At 43.0% G+C, this 20133-nt stretch overlaps 2 protein-coding genes across 2 annotated transcripts; both read right to left on the reverse strand.

Annotated features, from left to right (window-relative positions):
- Positions 1 to 1115: 1115 nt before the first annotated feature.
- LOC125145575 (trace amine-associated receptor 6-like) lies at positions 1116 to 2108 on the reverse strand. The gene has a single exon (XM_047819007.1). The coding sequence runs from the start codon at positions 2106 to 2108 to the stop codon at positions 1116 to 1118; it is 993 nt and encodes a 330-aa protein (XP_047674963.1).
- Positions 2109 to 12971: 10863 nt separating this feature from the next.
- LOC125145555 (trace amine-associated receptor 13c-like) lies at positions 12972 to 13964 on the reverse strand. Its single transcript, XM_047818887.1, has one exon. It carries the CDS (start codon positions 13962 to 13964, stop codon positions 12972 to 12974), a length of 993 nt encoding a protein of 330 aa, XP_047674843.1.
- Between the last annotated feature and the right edge of the window lie 6169 nt (positions 13965 to 20133).

The following is a 20133-nucleotide window of genomic DNA, read 5'->3' on the forward strand; positions in this document are numbered from 1 at the left end:
TGATTTTATCTGGGTTCTCGACTCATACTTACTGAAGTTGTGCAGTTTATTTCCTAATGTATTAATACTAAATTTATTAGCTTGCCATTAATTAACATTAATATCTGAACTTCACTTTTAACGTCTGATTCGTCTCTGTATTAATTATCATGTTTCTTTACTAAAGTCAGTGACTAGTCTTACAGGTTCACTGTTTTGAAGCTGAAGATGAGAATATAGTTTAAAGTCATGCTCTAACAAACTGGCTGGTAAACAATCACTCGTAAATATTCATATTCCTGAAAATATTCAAATGTCCAAACACTGTCAAATTTTTTTATTTCCTAATTCACACTTAATCTTTTTATTTTAATATCACATTCACGTTAGTCATATTTAGGATTAAATTTAGGCCAAACTTTTGATGATGCAAAGATTTTTTTTCATGATTAATTTTATGTCACATATGCAGTTTAAAGATGTCCTGATCTATTGGATCATTGAAACAATGGGTGATGTGGTAGCTCAGTGTGTAAGGTGTTGAACTACTCATCTGAAGGTCATGAGTTTAAATCCTGGGCCACCAGGCTGCCACTCCTGAGCCCCTAAGCATGACCCTTACCCTCAGTTGCTTAGCTGTGGGTTGCTCAGGATAAGGGCAACCACAATCACATTCAAATGCCTCAAATAGTATTGGTGGTTTTAGTCTTTATAAATGACTCACACCGCCTGAGTCTGACTGACAGTAAATGTGTAAATATGATGTCATGCCATGTTGAAACAAAAGGCCTAGTACTAACTAGTGAAAGACTTAAACGTGATTTCTATGTTTTCTATGCAAAATTAATTCTTACATTTTACATATTAACCTGTGAATTAGAAACATAAAGATGTCACAAAACATGTTAAATATTTGTTGCAGCAGCATCACTATAAAGAGCATTAACAGACTTAACAACACCATTTAAAGACTTCTCTTCATGGTTCTACTAGGTGCTTAAACAGTAGTGTTGGCAAAAATACATCAGACAAAAATTATATTGGGGTTGAAATTTGATTAAATGTTTAAATGATATATAATTAACATAAACAATATTTACTTTAAAGACATTATTAGGTGGTGTTACAAAGAATTTTCATGAAAGAACATTGTTTAATGCAGAATCTGTCTGGAAAATTTGTAGAGTTACAGTTATTTTAACACACCTCCTGAACCACGGATAAAACAGAGCATAAATAACTGGATTAATGGTGGAATTAAGACAATGTATGATTAGAATTTTCTGAAATATTTCTGTCTGAATTCCAATAGCATACCCTAATAAACTGTAAATATAATATGGAAGTAAACACACCAGAAACACAGACACTAAAATACAGAGGACTTTAGCTGCTTTTCTCTCAGATTTCATGGAGTGTGAGGTGATTTTCTGTGTTTTAGGCCGTGTGTGATTATTAAGCTCTCTGATAGCAGTGGCATGTTTCTTAGCAATCATAAAAACTCGAGTATACAATATGATTATGACAGAAAGTGGGAATATAAATGAATATATGAGATCAAATACAGCCCAATTCTCATTCAGAAAGCAATAACACTCTCCAGGACACATTACAGAAATTGTGAAGTTTCCATTGAAATACATGAAAGCTAAGATATAGATCAGCATCACACACCAGTCAAAAATAATTACAACAGCAGTGATCCTCACAGAGACTCTGTTCATGTAGAGAAAGGGGTTTGAGAGAGCCAAATATCGATCCACAGCAATCAGAGTGATATTATAGATTGATGAAATTATGAGAAAACTAAAAATCATCCAAAAACAAATGCAGAAATCTCTCCCAAAAATCCAGCATGACTCGATTGTCCAGATTAACATTGCTGGCATCACTAAAGCACCAACAAGGAAATCTGACACAGCCAGAGAGAGCAGCAGCATGTTTGTTGGTGTGTGAAGCTGCTTGAAGTGAAGAACAGAGATGATGACGAGCAGATTTCCACACACTGTTAGCAGAACCACAGCAGCTGAACACACGTACAGTAAGATATAAACTGCAGGAGATACAGATCTCTCTGGACAGGAGAAATGATCACAGCCATCAGACTGATTAAACTCTGTCCGGTTCATCAATACAGCATTTCTCTAATGTCTACAGAGTTTAAAGTAAAACAGAAAATGCAAAAAGTCATAATCAAATGTCTTGTGGCTCAGAAGCTCTGGTGAATTTATAGCTTATAGAAATTAGGCACGCCTCCCTTTTTTGAATGACAGTTTTATAGATATGATTTCATGGCTTGTGGGAATAAAAGGCCTAAACTAAATATCTCCATCTCACATGTTCTTGACTGGATTTATGGAGCTTCCTGTTAATTAGCCTGTTATGGACCTCGCCCCCTATTTTCATGATTTTCGCCTACATGACCTACCCACCTAAAAAGTGGTACACATACTTTGACACACATGGTGAGCATGGTCTCATTGGAAAGAAGAGAGTCTCTAGTTTCAGATACAAGTGTCAGAGGCCTTACTGTACTTACTTGCAGTTTTTCATTTATCTTACTAGTTATTCTGCTGTCCTGTGTGTTGGAAGTTGATTGCATAACTGCCTACGACAGACACACGCTTCTAAATATAGGTTCCTATGTCGCGAAACGCAAACCGGACTTTGAGTTCTTGAACGATGGCGATTTGTTTACCAACACCGCATCGGAGCCCTTTGTCTGGGCCGCACGAACGTGACCGAGGAAACGCCGCCGGAAAAGAGGGAAGAGAGCCGGCGTCCTTGTTAGACTCAGATGTCGTCCCCTCCGACCTCCTCTCCCAACCATTTTGCTGGCTAATGTTCAGTAACTAGACAACAAACTCTGTGAACTACGGGCACGTATCTCCTACCAACGAGAAACGAGGGACTGCTGCATTATTTGCCTCACAGAAAGCTGGATGTCTGCGGAGGTTCCAGACTCAGCCATCGAGTTCACGGGGTTCTCTGTGCACCGCTCGGACAGGACGAAAGAGCTCACAGGGAAAAGCAGAGGCGGAGGTGTTTGTTTTTTTATCAACAACTCGTGGTGTGATGAAAGGAACCTACACTCTATTAAATCCTTCTGCTCCCCTGATCTGGAATTTCTTACGCTTCTGTGTCGACCATTCTGGCTACCGAGGGAATTTACAGCGGTCATTATCACAGCTGTTTATATTCCTCCTCAAGCTAACACAGACCAGGCACTCAAGGAACTGTATAGGAATATAAGTGAGCAGGAAACCGCGCACCCAGATGCAGCGTTTATTGTAACAGGGGACTTTAACAAAGCCAACTTCAGAACAATAGCACCAAAATACCTCCAACACATCACTATCAACACGCGTGGTGACCGTATACTGGACCACTGCTACTCTCCCTTCCGGGATGCTTACAAATCCCTCCCCCGCACACCTCTCGGCAAATCGGACCACTCGTCCATTCTGCTCCTGCCTGCTTATAGGCAGAAACTGAAACGGGAAGCACCCGCCCTCAGGACAATCCAATGCTGGTCGGACCAATCAGATGCTATACTACAGGACTGTTTTGATCACGTGGACTGGGACATGTTCCGGGCAGCGTCTGATGACGACATAGAGGCGTACTCAGAATTCTGTCACGTGTTTCATCAGGAAGTGTGTAAAAGATGTTGTGCCGACAAAAACAATCCGCGTCTACCCCAACCAAAAACCGTGGATTAATAGCGATGTTCGAGTGGCCTTGTCAGCGTGGACGTATGCTTTTAAATCCGGGAATCCTGATGATCGCAAACAAGCCAGCTACGATCTCAGGAAAACCATCAAAGCCGCAAAAAGACAATAGAAAAACAAAATTGAAGAACATTTCAACACCAACAACGCAAGAAGCTTGTGGCAGGGCATCAACAACATCACAGACTTTTAAGGGAGAAAACCAGCAACTGTGAACATTGCCGCCTCTCTACCGGATGAGCTAAATAACTTTTATGCTCGTTTCGAGGCTCACAACCCCGCCCACACAGAGAGCGCTCCCGCGGCTGCTGCAGAAGATGTGAGTGCGCTCTCCGTCTCTGTCGCGGATGTAACCCGATCCTTCCGACGAGTAAACATCTGCAAGGCTGCGGGTCCTGACGGCATCCCAGGCCGTGTGCTCCGCGCATGCGCATCCCAACTGGCCGGTGTGTTCACAGACATTTTCAACCTCTCCCTGTGTCTGTCTGTCGTTCCATCATGTTTCAAAAAATATTATTCATAGTACCCATACCAAAGAAAAATAAAATCACATGCCTAAATGACTGGAGACCAGTTGCTCTGACACCCATCTTCAGCAAGTGCTTCGAGAGACTCATCAGAGATTACATCTGCTCTGTGCTGCCTGCCTCACTTGATCCGCTACAGTTCGCATACTGTTCGCATCAACTGTTCCACAGATGATGCTATTGCTTTCACCCTACACACCGCTCTCTCCCACCTGGACAATAAGAACACCTATCTGAGAATGCTGTTTGTGGACTACAGCTCAGCATTTAACACAATAGTGCCTGCCACACTTGTAGCGAAGCTTCAGACTCTGGGACTAAACAGATCTCTGTGCAACTGGATTCTGGACTTCCTGACAGGCAGAAGTCAGGTTGTGAGAATGGGCAGCAATACTTCATCCCCTCTGATCCTCAACACCGGTGCTCCTCAGGGCTGTGTCCTCAGCCCACTCCTGTATTCCCTGTATACACACGACTGTACAGCTACACACAGCTCCAACGTCATCGTCAAATTTGCTGATGATACGACGGTGATAGGCCTGATCACCGACAACGATGAGACGGCCTACAGAGAAGAGGTGAGCACCCTGACCAAATGGTGTTGAAAGAATCACCTCTCACTAAACATTGACAAGACCAAGGAGCTGGTGGTTGATTTCAGGAGACAGAGCAGAGAACACAAACCCATCACCATCGACAAGACACCTGTGGAGCGTGTGAGCAGCTTTAAGTTTCTGGGTGTCAACATCAGTGAGGATCTCACCTGGTCCACACACACCGACACAGTGCTGAAGAAGGCACATCAACGCCTCTTCTTCCTGAGACGGCTGAGGAAGTTTGGAATGAGCCCCAGCATCCTCAGAACATTCTACACCTGCACTATAGAGAGCATCCTGACGGGCTGCATCACCGCTTGGTTTGGAAACAGCACCGTTGGCAACCGTAAGCCTCTGGAAAGGGTCGTGCGAACTGCCAGCCACATTATTGGAGGTGAGCTTCCCTCCCTCCAGGACATCTACAACAGGCGGTGCATAAGGAAAACTTGGAGGATCATTAATGACTCCAGCCACCCATCCCACAGACTGCTCTCTCTGCTCCCCTCATGAAGACGTCTCCGCAGCATCCGATCCCGCACTAGTCGACTGAGGGATAGCTTTTTCCCTCAGGCCATCAGACTAATTAACAGCCATAAATAACACAGCACACAGCATATTCAACAGTTCAACACCGGACTATACACACATGCACACACACACACGGTATTCGTACTGCATCAACACACATAGGACTATACACACACACTGCATCTAATCTAAAATAACAATCTATCTGACAATAAGCTATCGGTACCACAGGACATTTCTGTATCTGTACAGTCCATTGCACCTTAACATGTTACATAATATTACATGTATATAATACTTATATATATATATATATATATATATATATATATATATATATATATATATATATATATATATATATATATATACACATACATATATGTATGGTTATATATATGTCTAGCAGTACACTGTGTACTGACTATGTATGAACACATTGAACCCTTTCCACATTTTCCACATTTGCACATTTCAATGATACTGAGCATTTTTCACATTTTTTTCTAACCTGTCTGTAAACTGTTCTATTTATGTTTATGTTATGTTACTACTGTATGTAAATGGTTCTGCAATGTCTGGAGCTCGCTCCCAAGAATTTCACATGTGCCGTGGTGATGTGACAATAAAGGTGACTTGACTTGACTTGACTTACTGAGGCTAGAATGGAGGGATTTGATTTCCATCTGAGTTGTTTACTGATAAGCTGATTAATCTTATTGCTGTAAAACATGTTAGAAGATAAACAACAACTGAGGGTCATAGCCACATGTCTTGGCTTTCACCAAAAAAAAATTAAAGTCAAAAGACTCAAAAATGGATTTTTGAATATTTTTCTACGGACATGTCCGTCCTTTCATGTTTTTCTTGTTTATTTGTTTACTGTATAACTTTGAATTAAAAGCCTGCATGGTCAGTTTAAAAGGGCTAAAACTAAGAGAACCCCTCTGCCTAGAAGCCTGCTGAGAAAAAGGCCTGCAACCTGACACCCTGAGGCGTGAGAGAGTGTGAAAAAGTCGAGAATTGCGCAATAAATCCATTGCGCACCGTCTACTGTGCAGCGCACACATCATAGACATGTCATGTTGCATACCGTTGGAATCGTCTCCTTATTGGCTAAAGAGCTGTAAAGGTCCCGGATCATTGGCTTCTCAGCCGTCCATCTCTGCACTACCGGTGCTGGTTGGCTCATGTGAGGGCTTGTTTGATTCGGTAGGCCCTGTACTACAAAACTGATGCAACAGTGTAGTTTTAGAAGCCTCATGGGAGAAGTGAGAGCCGAAACAAAGGATGGAAGTGAGCTGCTGTTTACAGTTTGCGGTCAGAAACTTAATATTTGTGAGGCGAGCAAAGCGTTTTGGATTAAAAGGCTTACATATTCCTGTTCCTTGGACTCTTGGGGATTTTTTTACAAGCATTTGTTTGGGAAAATATTACCCCAGTGAAGAAAGGGAAGCGTCTAAAGGTAAGTGAACAACTGGTCTAGCGCCGCCTAGTTCAGTTCACTATCAACTTGGATTGAATTTGTATGATGGCTATAAATCATTTTATGCTTTGTGTGTGGGCTTAATAAAATCGTGAGAGTCTAAGCTTTCAAACAATATAAAATTTAACTGTGTATTTAGAGGATTTAATGCTTAAAAGCTACAACAATGCAGCCTCATCCCCTAGTGGTCGTGTGCAGTGGACGTCACGGCGGTACATAAAAGGGAATGTAAATCTTTTATTGAATTGTTGAAGGAGGTTTTTGATTCTCTGATACACTACACCTGGTCTACACACTGCACCTTAGCTTCCATATAGACATTTCTAGCAAATTTGCCTGGGCCTTATACATGCCATTGTCACTGGCAATGTTTTACTGGTGCTTAGCGTTTTGGTTTCAGTTGATCTGATTAAGTGGAAGAGGTGCAGAAAGTGGTCAAATAAAGGAAAAAGAAAAAGAAAGGGTAAACAAGGCTACAGGAATATTTGTGCATTTCCTACTTGAATGCTCCTGAACACACAGACACACAACATGTTCTACAGTCTGACTCAGATCCCAAGTCGGTCTACAAATGCCAAAATCATCGCCAATTACTCCATGAAATGTGTGTCTGAAACCTCTTAAACGGATATCAAATAAACTCACACTAATCGAACAAATCCGATGATGCATTTTTCATTTTCTCTTTTCAGTGATCCCTCACTACACAAACTGTACACGCCAAATCTTAATATATCATCTCAAATCATTACCATTTTACACGACTTATATCACATTTAATCTGTGTTACCAGTCTGCACCTTCATATGATCACCAAAATTAGTAATTACTCTCTGCTGTGCTGGCATAATTGACAGTGGGTGGGACAGAAGCTCCTTAGTTTACCTGCTATTACATTCTTCTACCAGTAGGGGATCCTGTATACACATGGACAGGGGTGTGCAAATATACACACAATATCATGCACCACCAAATATGAATCATAAGTATTAAACTATAAGCCCATAATCAAATTCATTTTATTACATGTATAGCAGTTAAATCAATTCAAGTCAAGAAGCTATTATTGTCATTTCAACCATAAATGGCTTACACAGTACACATTTAAATGAAACAAAGAACTATAGTTTCTCCAGGAATATAGTGCTACATACGACAAAGCTAAATAAAACACCACAGAGCTAAGGACTTGAAGTTGTCCTATCCACATAAAATGCATAGTGTGCAAACAGGGTGAGACAAAAGACAAAGCAAAACACCACAGGACAAATACCCAACAAAAAGGATCCAGAATGTTCACCTGCCTCATTGCACAGTCTACATGCTGATGGAATTTAGAGAGCACTGATTTGAGATGTGCATGATTGAAATCTCAGGGTGAGAAACCTGCAGATCGCTAAAACCCCTATAATGTTCACGTAGTGGCTTCTTATCATTAACACTGGGGGAATGTACACTCCGACAATGAAAGAAGTGTTGAATTTTCATGGTAAATAAAATCGCTGCATCAAACAGTCACAAACTCTCCTAAGGATGAGCAGTACAGTTGTTGGCACTAAACGACGTGAGCCCATCTAGCTGAATGTCAGCATCCATAACTCAGTGAAAATAAAGATGCAGGAGTCTTGAAGACGCCATGTGGTCTGCTTAAGTCTGATGTAGTCCAGTTTTCATGAATATAAGGTACATGGTGCTATGGTGCTGTAAAATTCATTCATTCCACAAGGACAGGCTCATGGTTTGCAGTGATGGTGGCCACGTACACCTTTAAAGTAGATGGGGCAGTACTGTACAGACCGGGCAGTGAAGTGGATCCTGACAGTGTTCACCACACCAGAGGCGAAAAAGTCTCCCCTTCAGAGCATACAACTTCCTAGTGGAGGGAGCCCTAGCATTCAGCAGAGTCTCTGTTACCTCAGATGAGAGGCCTGCCTCTAGGAACTGATCCCCGTTGGATTCCAAGATTCCAAAAGGTGTACAGACAGAGCCTCAGCCACGTCCATACCAAGGCATCCATGCCCAACGGGACCAGATGACAGAGGGAGAACCACGGCGGACAGTGGGTCGACTCCTTGAAGATGAACAGATTCACTTCTGCCCAGCCGAAAATCTGCCACCTGCCCTGACATGAAGTCTGCCTCTCGATTTACATGCCCTGGAATGAAAACCACTCTCAGCGAAAGAAACCTGGTCTCTGCCCAGAGCAGAATCTGCTGCACCAACCTTAACAGGGGGCGTGAATGCAGACCACCTTGTTGATTGAAATAGGACACCACCGCAGTGCTGTCTGTCCATACTAAGACATGGCAGCCCCTGAGGTGTGAGAGAAATTGTTTCAATGCTATAAACACAGCCCTCATCTCTAGGCAATTTATGTGCCACAAGAGATAGGGGCCCTCCCATAGACCCTGGGCAGGGCAGCCATCCAAGGCCGCTCCACAGCCCGAAAGTGAGGTGTCCGTCAAAAGAGTCCTGTGATGGTGACACGCCCCTAGAATGGGACCCAAGTCCAAGAACCGGGGTCTTTTCCACATAAGAAGGGTACGAAGCCCACTCTGTGTAACCGTCATAACCCTGAGGGGATGTCTGCGAGGATAAAAGTCCTCACCCCTGAACCAGAGCCAGAGCCGGAATAGCCTCATATGAAGCAGACCCAAAGGGATAAAGTTGGCTGCTGCCTCGGCCTAGCCGAACAGCTTTCACTGCTGACAAGACGGAAGTCACCCGAGTAGGAGACAGATGTGCCCGCATTGTGGTCCCGAACTACACCCAGAAAAGTGGTTCTCTGAGAAGGAGAAAGCACACACTTTCCTGGGTTCAACCTGAGGCCTAAAGACCTCATGTGGGCAAGCACAGCATCTCGATGACCGGCCGCCATAGCCTTTGACTGGGCCAGAATGAGCCAGTCGTCCAGGTAATTCAGTACACAGAGGCCCTGGAGACAGTGCCAGGGCAGCATCCATACACTTTTTAAATGTGCATGGTGTAAGGGCTAGGCCAAAAGGATGGACACAATACTGGTACACTTTGCCCCAGAAAGCGAACCTAGGAAGTTCCTGTGCTCTGGCAGAATGCTTATGTGAAAATAAGCGTCTTTGAGGTTTGAGGTCACAAACCAGTCTTTGGATTTGATCGTGACCTTGAGTGTGAGTATCTTGAACTTGTAAGTCTTCAGAGTACAGTTCAGAACCCGCAGGTCCAAAATCGGACGCAGCCCCCCGTCGTTCTTGGGAACAACAAAAGTCCCGCTCTGGGAGGGGAACATGCTCTATGGCCCCTTTCCTCAGAAGTGAGAGAAGTTCCTCTTGGAGGAACACCACTTGGTGCCTGCCAATGATCGTGGGCAACACACCCTGGAAGCGCAGATGATGGGAGGAAAACTGTATCCTGTACCCTTTTTCTACAGTATCCAGGACCCACTGAGACACCCCTGGCAGAAGTTTCCGTGCTGCCTGGTTGTCAGTAGTGTCAACCTCGTGCAGACCTCCCGTGTGCCCTGAAACAGTGCACTGGCAGGTGCTAACCCAGGGAGATCCATGCAAGGAAGGGGAGCAGGCACGTTCCTGAATAGGACGCTCTTAGGAACCCCAGCCCTTGGCATCAGGACTCCTTTGTAGCCCGCCTGGCTGAGATGACAGACCTAAGGTCCCCTTTCACCAGATGGGTCTGGGCCCGGGTATGCTGACCAGCCTCTCTAATTTTAGACGGGGGGTGTGGGCCACCACACTAACCCTTTTTACTGCCCTGAGTGAGCTAGAAGAGAGTTGGGTGCGGCCGGATGATGGCCCAGGCTGCTCGCCGCTGCGAGAAAATGAGAACGGATCCAGGAAACACTGTGACAGGACAGCCCCTATTTCTCTTCGAGAGGCATGCACCACTAATACAAAGGGTTTGGTTGGGTCTGGCTGCCTGACAATAAGGACTGTGGTGAAGACCAGGTTAAGCTTACACATTGCTTTCTCAGGTCTTTATTGGAGCAATGACTTGTGTGGGAGAGTGAGGCCATTGAAGCCTCGAATTAAACAAATTATTATGAAGTTAATGTTAGCTGCCTTGGTTCGTGCCATCACTTCATTTATTCATGATGGTTTGTTATTTATAATAGCAGGATAACCTGCTAGATTATGTCCCAAAATGAGCAACACACTGGAAAAATGTCTGCCTTTGCTACCAACTGTAAGGAACAATAATGAGTCTATATCATGCTCAACTTAACAATAATATTTTTTTATTCCGATTAAATTTACTTATTTATAAAGTACTTATTTATGTTTATTCCTCAAAAATAATTTGTGTAGCTGTTACTGAAAATGAAACTTTTGGTCTGTTTATATTTACTAAAATGGAATGGGAAGGGTATAAAATTATACTGCAGTCAGTCATTAGAGGGCCTCAGACATTATGGCTTCACATTTAAATCCTTCTCATGATGTAACTCATATATAGAGTCAATAGGAATATCAAAGATCAATGCAGAGCTTCCTTAATTGAAGAAGCAAAAAAGGTGCTTTCTAAGTTTTCAGTTTGAATCAAGTGGACATTTTACACAAGCAAGTACAATGAAATAGTGTGTTTATGTGTATTTATGATTAATTTAACACACCTCCCAAACCAATGGTAAAACAGAGCGTAAATAACTGGATTAATGGTGGAATTAAGATAAAGCACAATCAGAACTTTCTGAAATGTTTCTGTCTGTAGTTCAATAACATTCCCTAATAAACTGTAAATATAGTAGGGAAGTATTTTGATGGAATTTAGGGACCACTGATTTGAGATGTGTGTGATTGAAATCTCAAGGTGATCATTCTGCAGATCGCTAATAGCCCCATAATGTTCACATAGTGGCTTCTTAGCATTATTGCCAGGGAATGTACATTTTGATAATGAAAGCAGTGCTGAATTAGTTGAAAATAGCTGTGATTTGTACTGAGAAAAGTACAAATTAATCTTTTATGTAGGCCAAACATTTTTGTTCTCATATATGCTAACTGTTATTATGCTTGATATTCCCCTGATGATGTTGATCATTATTTCTAATGATTTAAATCTTATTTTAAGCTAAAAAACAATTTTGTTTAACAAAAGGTTACAATTAATTTGATTGTATTATAAATATTGAAAATCAATATTACTTTTACATTATACATTATATTTTGGGCTGATTTGTATGTATATAATTTATATATTTCATTAATTACTTTGTCATGAACTGTTATATACTGTATCTTTGAACACATCAGGCATGGTGAAAAAAGACTTTTCATTAAAAAAAAAACATTTATTAATGCAGAGTCTGTCTGGAATATTTGCCCAGTTTAATGTAGCACTGGTGCTTTGAGAGCATATATTGATGACACCTTGAGTTTGAGTGACACTTTGTGCTGTGTTGTGATGGAAGTCCAAATATCATTTACAGATGATGTCATACCAGAAAAACAGGAGTATGTTTTGTTTTTTTTTAACACAATGCAAAAGTGTGCTCAGCCTTAATATCAGCCCTATAGATAAAGAACAAGTGATGAAACACATTTTTATGTTAAATCATGATTCACTGCCAAAATCTGTATCTGATCAGGCACATGTAAAACAGCCCAGTGGGTTGCTCTGGATAAGGGAGTCTGCCAACTGCTGAAATCTAATTTAAATCTAATTGGACAATTGTAAGAAAAGGTCAAATTCAAATGCCTCAAATAGTATTGGTGGTTTTAGTCTTTATAAATGACTCACACCCCCTGATTCTGACTGACAGTCAACATGTCATGCCATGTTGAAACAAAATTCCTAGTACTAACTAGTGAGAGACTTAAACGTGATTTTCTGTTTTCTGTACAAAATTAATTCTTACATTTTACATATTAACCTGTGGATTAGAAACATAAAGATGTCACAAAACATGTTAAATATTTGTTGCAGCAGCATCACTATAAAGAGCATTAACAGACTTCTCTTCATGGTTCTACTAGGTGCACCTTGGGCAAGGCCCTTAAACAGTAGTGTTGACAAAAATACATCAGGCAAAAATTATATTGGGGTTGAAATTTGATTAAATGTTTAAATGATATATAATTAACATGAACAATATTTACTGTAAAGACATTATTAGGTGGTGTGCAAAGACTTTTCATGAAAGAACATTGATTAATGCAGAATCTGTCTGGAAAATTTGTAGAGTTATGATTAATTTAACACACCTCCTGAACCACGGATAAAACAGAGCATAAATAACTGGATTAATGGTGGAATTAAGATAAAGAATGATCAGAATTTTCTGAAAAGTTTCTGTCTGAATTCCAATAGCATACCCTAATAAACTGTAAATAAAATATGGAAGTAAACACACAAGAAACACAGATACTAAAATACCGAGTACTTTAGCTGCTTTTCTCTCAGATTTCATAGAGTGTGAGGTGATTTTCTGTGTTTTAGGCCGTGTGTGATTATTAAGCTCTCTGATAGCAGTGGCATGTTTCTTAGCAATCACAAAAACTCGAGTATACAATATGATTATGATAGAAAGTGGGAATATAAATGAATATATGAGATCAATTACAGCCCAAATCTCATTCAGAATGTAATAACACTCTCCAGGACACATTACAGAAATTGTGAAGTTTCCATTGAAAAACATGACAGCTAAGATATAGATCAGCATCACACACCAGTCAAAAATAATTACAACAGCAGTGATCCTCACAGAGACTCTGTTCATGTAAAGAAAAGGATTTGAGATAGCCAAATATCGATCCACAGCAATCAGAGCGATATTGTAGATTGATGAATTTAGAAGAAAACAACAAATCATCCAAAAACAGATGCAGAAATCTCTTCCAAAAATCCAGCATGACTCGATTGTCCAGATGAACATCGATGGCATCACTAAAGCACCAACAAGGAAATCCGGCACAGCCAGAGAGAGAAGCAGCATGTTTGTTGGTGTGTGAAGCTGCTTGAAGTGAAGAACAGAGATGATGATGAGCAGATTTCCACACACTGTTAGCAGAACCACAGCAGCTGAACACACATAAAGTAAGATATAAACTGCAGGAGATACAGATCTCTCTGGACAGGAGAAATGATCACAGCCATGAGACTGATTAAACTCTGTCCGGTTCATTAAAACAGCATTTCTCTATTGTCTACAGAGTTTAAAGTAAAACAGAAAATGCAAACAGTCATAATCGAATGACTCATGGCTCAGAAGCTCTGGTGAATTTATAGTTTATAGAAATTAGTCACGCCTCCCTTATTTGAATGACAGTATGATAGATATGATGTCATGGCTTGTGGGAACAAAAGGCCTAAACTAAATATCTCCATCTCACATGTTCTTGACTGTACTGATGGAGCTTCCTGTTAATTCACTGTTTAAGAATGTGAATCTTTGATTGGTGTTGAAGGGGGTTTGATTATCTGATACACTACACCAGGTCTCCACACTGCACCTTAGCTTCCATATAGACATTTCTAGCAAATTTGCCTGGGCCTTATACATGCCATTGTCACTGGCAATGTTTTACTGGTGCTTAGGGTTTTGGTTTCAGTTGATCTGATTAAGTGGAAGAGGTGCATAAAGTGGTCAAAATAAAGGAAAAAAAAAAAAGAAAGGATAAACAAGGCTACAGGAATATTTGTGCATTTCCTACTTGAATGCTCCTGAACACACAGACACACACCATGTTCTACAGTCTGACTCAGATCCCAAGTCGGTCTACAAATGCCAAAATCATCGACAATTAATCTATGGAATGTGTGTCTGAAACCTCATGAACAGATATCAAATAAACTCACACTAATCAAACAAAATCTGATGATGATCCATTTTTCATTTTCTCTTTTCAGTGATCCCTCACTACACAAACTGTACACGCCAAATCTTAATATATCATCTCAAATTATCACCATTTTACACGACTTATATCACATTTAATCAGTGTTACCAGTCTGCACCTTCATATGATCACCAAAATTAGTAATTACTCTCTCCTGTTCTGGCATAATTGACAGTGGGTGGGACAGAAGCTCCTTAGTTTACATGCTATTACACTCTTCTACCAGTAGGGGATCCTGTATACACATGGACAGGGGTGTGCAGATATACACACAATCTCATGCGCCAGCAAATATGAATCATAAGTATTAAACTATAAGACCATAATCAAATTCATTTTTATTACATGTATAGCAGTTTGATCAATTCAAGTCAAGTCAAGAAGTTTTATTGTCATTTCAACTATATATAGTATACACAGTACACATTTAAATGAAACAAAGGACTATAGTTTCTCCAGGAATATAGTGCTACATATGACAAAGCTAAATAAAACACCACAGAGCTAAGGACTTGAAATAAGTTGTCCTATCCACATAAAATGCATAGTGTGCAAACAGTGTGAGACAAAAGACAAAACAAAACACCACAGGACAAATACACAACAAACAGGATCCAGCATGTTCACCTCTCTCATTGCAAAGTCTACATGCTGATGGAATTTAGAGAGCACTGATTTGAGATTTGGATGGTTGAAATCTCAGGGTGAGAAACCTGCAGATCGCTAAAACCCCTATAAAGTTCACATAGTGTCTTCTTATCATTAGCACCGGGGGAATGTACACTCCGACAATGAAAGCAGTGTGGAATTTTCATGGTATGCAGAACAGTGTGTGTGTTTTGTGACGGTCTGTGCAGTCCATACAGATGATGTGTGTGTATGTTGTGCTCAGTATAGTACAGTTCAGTTATTGAGAAGTCTGATGGCTTGTGGGAAGAAACTGTTACGCAGTCTGGTCGTGAGGGCCCAAATGCTTCGGTACCTTTTTCCAGGCAGGAGGGTGAAGAGTGTGTGTGAGGGGTGTGTGGGGTCATCGACAATGCTGTTGGCTTTGCGGATGCAGCGTGTGGTGTAAGTGTCCATGATAGAGGGAAGAGAGACCCCATTGATCTTCTCCGCTGTCCTCACTATCCGCTGCAGGGTTTTGCGATCCGAGATCGTACAGTTGCCAAACCAGACAGTGATGCAGCTGCTCAGGATGCTTTCAATGGTCCCTCTGTAGAACATGGTCAGGATGGGGAGAGGGAGATGTGTCTTTCTCAGCCTTCGGAGGAAGTAGAGATGCTGCTGGGCTGTCTTGGTGATGGCGCTGGTGTTGAGTGACCAGGTGAGGTTCTCCGCTAGATTAACACCAAGAAATTTGATGCTCTTGACGATCTCTACAGATGATCCGTCGATGTTCAGCGGAGAGTGTTCACTCTGTGCTCTCCTGAAGTCCACAACCATCTATTTAGTTTTGTCCACATTCAGAGAAAGGTTGTTGGCTCTACACCAGGCAGTTAGTTGTTGCACCTCCTCCCTGTATGCTGACTCGTCGTTCTTGTTGATGAGACCCACCACGGTCGTGTCATCAGCGAACTTAATAATATGATTCGATCTGTGCATTGCTGCACAGTCGTGAGTCAGCAGAGTGAACAGCAGTGGACTGAGCACGCAGCCTTGAGGAGCTCCAGTGTTCAGTGTGGTGGTGCTGGAGATGCTGTTCCCGATCCGGACTGACTGAGGTCTCCCAGTCAGGAAGTCCAGGATCCAGTTGCAGAGGGAGGTGTTTAGTCCCAGCAGGCTCAGCTTCCCAATCGGGTGCTGATTGTATTGAATGCTGAACTAAAGTCTATGAACAGCATTAGTTCATAAGTGTCTTTATTATCCAGATGGGTGAGGGCTAAGTTGAGGGCTGTGGTAATGGAATCGTCTCTGGAGCGGTTCGGATGATACGCAAACTGTAGGGGGTCCAGTGAGGGTGGTAGCTGGGTCTTGATGTGCCTCATGATGAGCTTCTCGAAGCACTTCATAACTATGGGTGTGAGTGCAATGGGATGATAGTCATTGAGGCAGGACACTGTAGACTTCATTAGGACAGGAACGATGGTGGTAGTTTTGAGGCACGTAGGAACAACGGCGCTGCTCAGGGAAATGTTGAAGATGTCCGTAAAGACATCCGCTAGCTGTTCCGCACATTCTCTGAGCACCCTGCCAGGAATGTTGTCTGGTCCAGCAGCCTTCCGTGGGTTAACTCTGCATAGAGATCTCCTCACATCGGCCGTGGATATACAGAGTACCTGGTCGTCGAGACGAGGGATGGTCTTCCTTGGTGTAACGTTGTTCTGTACCTCGAACCAAGCGTAGAACTCGTTCAACACGTCTGGGAGGGAGGCGTCGCTATCACAATCAGGTGAAGCTGTCTTGTAGTTTGTGATCGCCTGTATGCCCTGCCACATGCGCCTGGTATCTCCGCTGTCATGGAAGTGGCTGTGGATTGTCTGGGCATGTGCAAGCTTTGCGTCTCTGATGGCTTGGGACAGTTTGGCCCTTGCTGTTCTTAGGGCCACCCTGTCCCCTGTTCAAAAGGCTAGGTCCCTAGACCTCAGCAGAGAACGCACATTAGCAGTCATCCACGGCTTCTGGTTGGAGCATGTAGTGATGGTCTTGGAGACAGTCACGTCATCAATGCACTTGCCGATGTAACTGATCACTGCTGACGTGTACTACTCCAAGTTGACGGAGTCACTGTTGGTTGCAGCCTACCTGACGATATTCCAGTCAGTGCACTCAAAGCAGTCCTGAAAAGCAGAGGTGGCTCCTGCTGGCCAGGTATTCACCTGCTTCAGAACCGGTTTTGAGCGTCTGATGAGTGGTCTGTATGCTGGAATTAGCATAACAGTGATGTGGTCTGAGTAGCCGAGGTGGGGGCGGGGCTCCACACGGTACGTGCCGGGAATGTTTGTGTAAACAAGATCCAGCGTGTTTTCACCTCTCGTAGCAAAGTCCACATGCTGATGGAATTTAGGGAGCACTGACTTAAGATTTGCATGGTTGAAATCTCTGGCAATGATAAAAAGTCCGTCGGGGTGAAATTTCTGTAGGTCGCTAATAGCTCCGTATAGCTCACATAGCGCCTCATTAGCATTAGCGCTAACGCTTCTGTGTTGATATAAACACACACACCACCACCGTGAGTCTTACTGCACAGAGCTACATTTCTTTCAGCTCTAAATGAAGTTAGCCCATCCGGAACTCTGTCGCTGAGCCACGTCTCCGTGAAAACATACACGCAGCAGTTTCTAACCTCTCTCCATGTAGAGCGTTCGAGTCGGATGTAGTCCAGTTTATTGTTCAGGGAGCAAACGTTGGATAGTAGAATGGACGGGAGAGCCGGCCGGCTAGGGTTTGTTTTTAGCCTAGCACGGACACCCATTCGCTTACCGCACTTCCGCTTCCTTGCGCACCACTTTCGGCGTCCCCTCTCCTGGTCTCTGGTATCAGGTGACACCGGGGACTGGAGGCCTGGTCTCCGCAGCAAGCCGAGGTCACGAAGTCTATCCAGTACATCATCGTGCAGGTTGGTTATTACACGATTTCTGTACTTTATTAGGTCCTGGTGGTTGTATACATGAACACCGCTGTCTCTGGCATCCATGTAGAAGCAACGGTCGGGCTAAAAACCATAAATAAAAACTTAAAAAACTTAAATAGCACCGTATTGAATCCGGAGAGGCCGCTGAATGCTACTGCCGTGCCGCCATCTTGATGTAGTCCAGTTGTCATGAATATAAGGTACATGGTGCTATGGTGCTGTAAAATTCATTCATTCCACAAGGACAGGCTCATGGTTTGCAGCGATGGTGGCCACGTACACCTTTAAAGTAGATGGGGCAGTACTGTACCGACCGGGCAGTGAAGTGGATCCTGACAGTGTTCACCGCACCAGAGGCAAAAAAGTCTCCCCTTCAGAGCATACAACTTCCTAGTGGAGGGAGCCCTAGCATTCAGCAGAGTCTCTGTCACCTCAGATGATAGGCCTGCCTCTAGGAACTGATCCCCTTTGGATTCCAAGATTCCAAAAGGTGTACAGACAGAGCCTCAGCCACATCCATACCAAGGCATCCATGCCCAAAGGGGCCAGATGACAGAGGGAGAACCACGGCGGACAGTGGGTCGACTCCTTGGAGGCTAACAGATCCACTTCTGCCCAGCCGAAAATCTGCCACCTGCCCTGACATGAAGTCTGGCTCTCGATTTACATGCCCTGGAATGAAAACCGCTCTCAGCGAAAGAAACCTGGTCTCTCTCCAGAGCAGAATCTGCTGCACCAACCTTAACAGGGGGCGTGAACGCAGACCACCTTGTTGATTGAAATAGGACACCACCGCAGTGCTGTCTGTCCGTACTAAGACACGACAGCCCATGAGGTGTGAGAGAAAGTGTTTCAATGCTATAATTACAGCCCTCATCTCTAGGCAATTTATGTGCCACAAGAGATAGGGGCCCTCCCATAAACCCTGGTCAGGGCAGCCATCCAAGGCCGCTCCACAGCCCGAAAGTGAGGTGTCCGTCAAAAGAGTCCTGTGATGGTGACACACCCCTAGAATGGGACCCAAGGCCAAGAACCGGGGTCTTTTCCACATAAGAAGGGTACGAAGCCCACTGTGTGTAACCATCATAACCCTGAGGGGATATCTGCGAGGATAAAAGTCCGCAGCCCAGAGCCGGAATAGCCTCATGCGAAGCAGACCCAAAGGGATAAAGTTGGCTGCTGCCTCGGCCTAGCCGAACAGCTTTCACTGCTGACAAGATGGAAGTCACCTGAGTGGGAGACAGATGTGCCCGCATTGTGGTCCCAAACTACACCCAGAAAGGTGGTTCTCTGAGAAGGAGAAAGCACACACTTTCCTGGGTTCAACCTGAGGCCTAAAGACCTCATGTGGGCAAGCACAGCATCTCGATGACTGGCCGCCATAACCTTCGACTGGGCCAGAATGAGCCAGTCGTCCAGGTAATTCAGTACACGGAGGCCCTGGAGACGTAACGGTGCCAGGGCAGTGTCCATACACTTTTTAAATGTGCGTGGTGTAAGGGCTAGGCCAAATGGAAAATATTACCCCAGTGAAGAAAGGTAAGCGCCGCCTATTTCCGGTGACTATCAACTTGGATTAAATTAGTATGATGGTTATAAATCATATTATGCTTTGTGTGTGGGCTTAATAAAATCCTGAGCGTCTAAGCTTTCAAACAATATAACATTTAACCGTGTATTTGATGTTTAAAACTAGTGTTGCGTGCCTTGGACAGCACGGCGGTCACATATGTTGTTGTTTCTGCCATTTGTATAACTTTTTGTTGTTTTCAACAATCAGTGTAGTTTTTATAATTTTTTATTTCACTTTAAACTAATGTCCTTTTAAGAGCAGCAACGGCTCTTTTAAGAGCCACCCATTAATTAAAATTAAGCGCATT

Source organism: Tachysurus fulvidraco, chromosome 9 (assembly GCF_022655615.1).
Source record: "Tachysurus fulvidraco isolate hzauxx_2018 chromosome 9, HZAU_PFXX_2.0, whole genome shotgun sequence".
Lineage (NCBI taxonomy): Eukaryota > Metazoa > Chordata > Actinopteri > Siluriformes > Bagridae > Tachysurus > Tachysurus fulvidraco.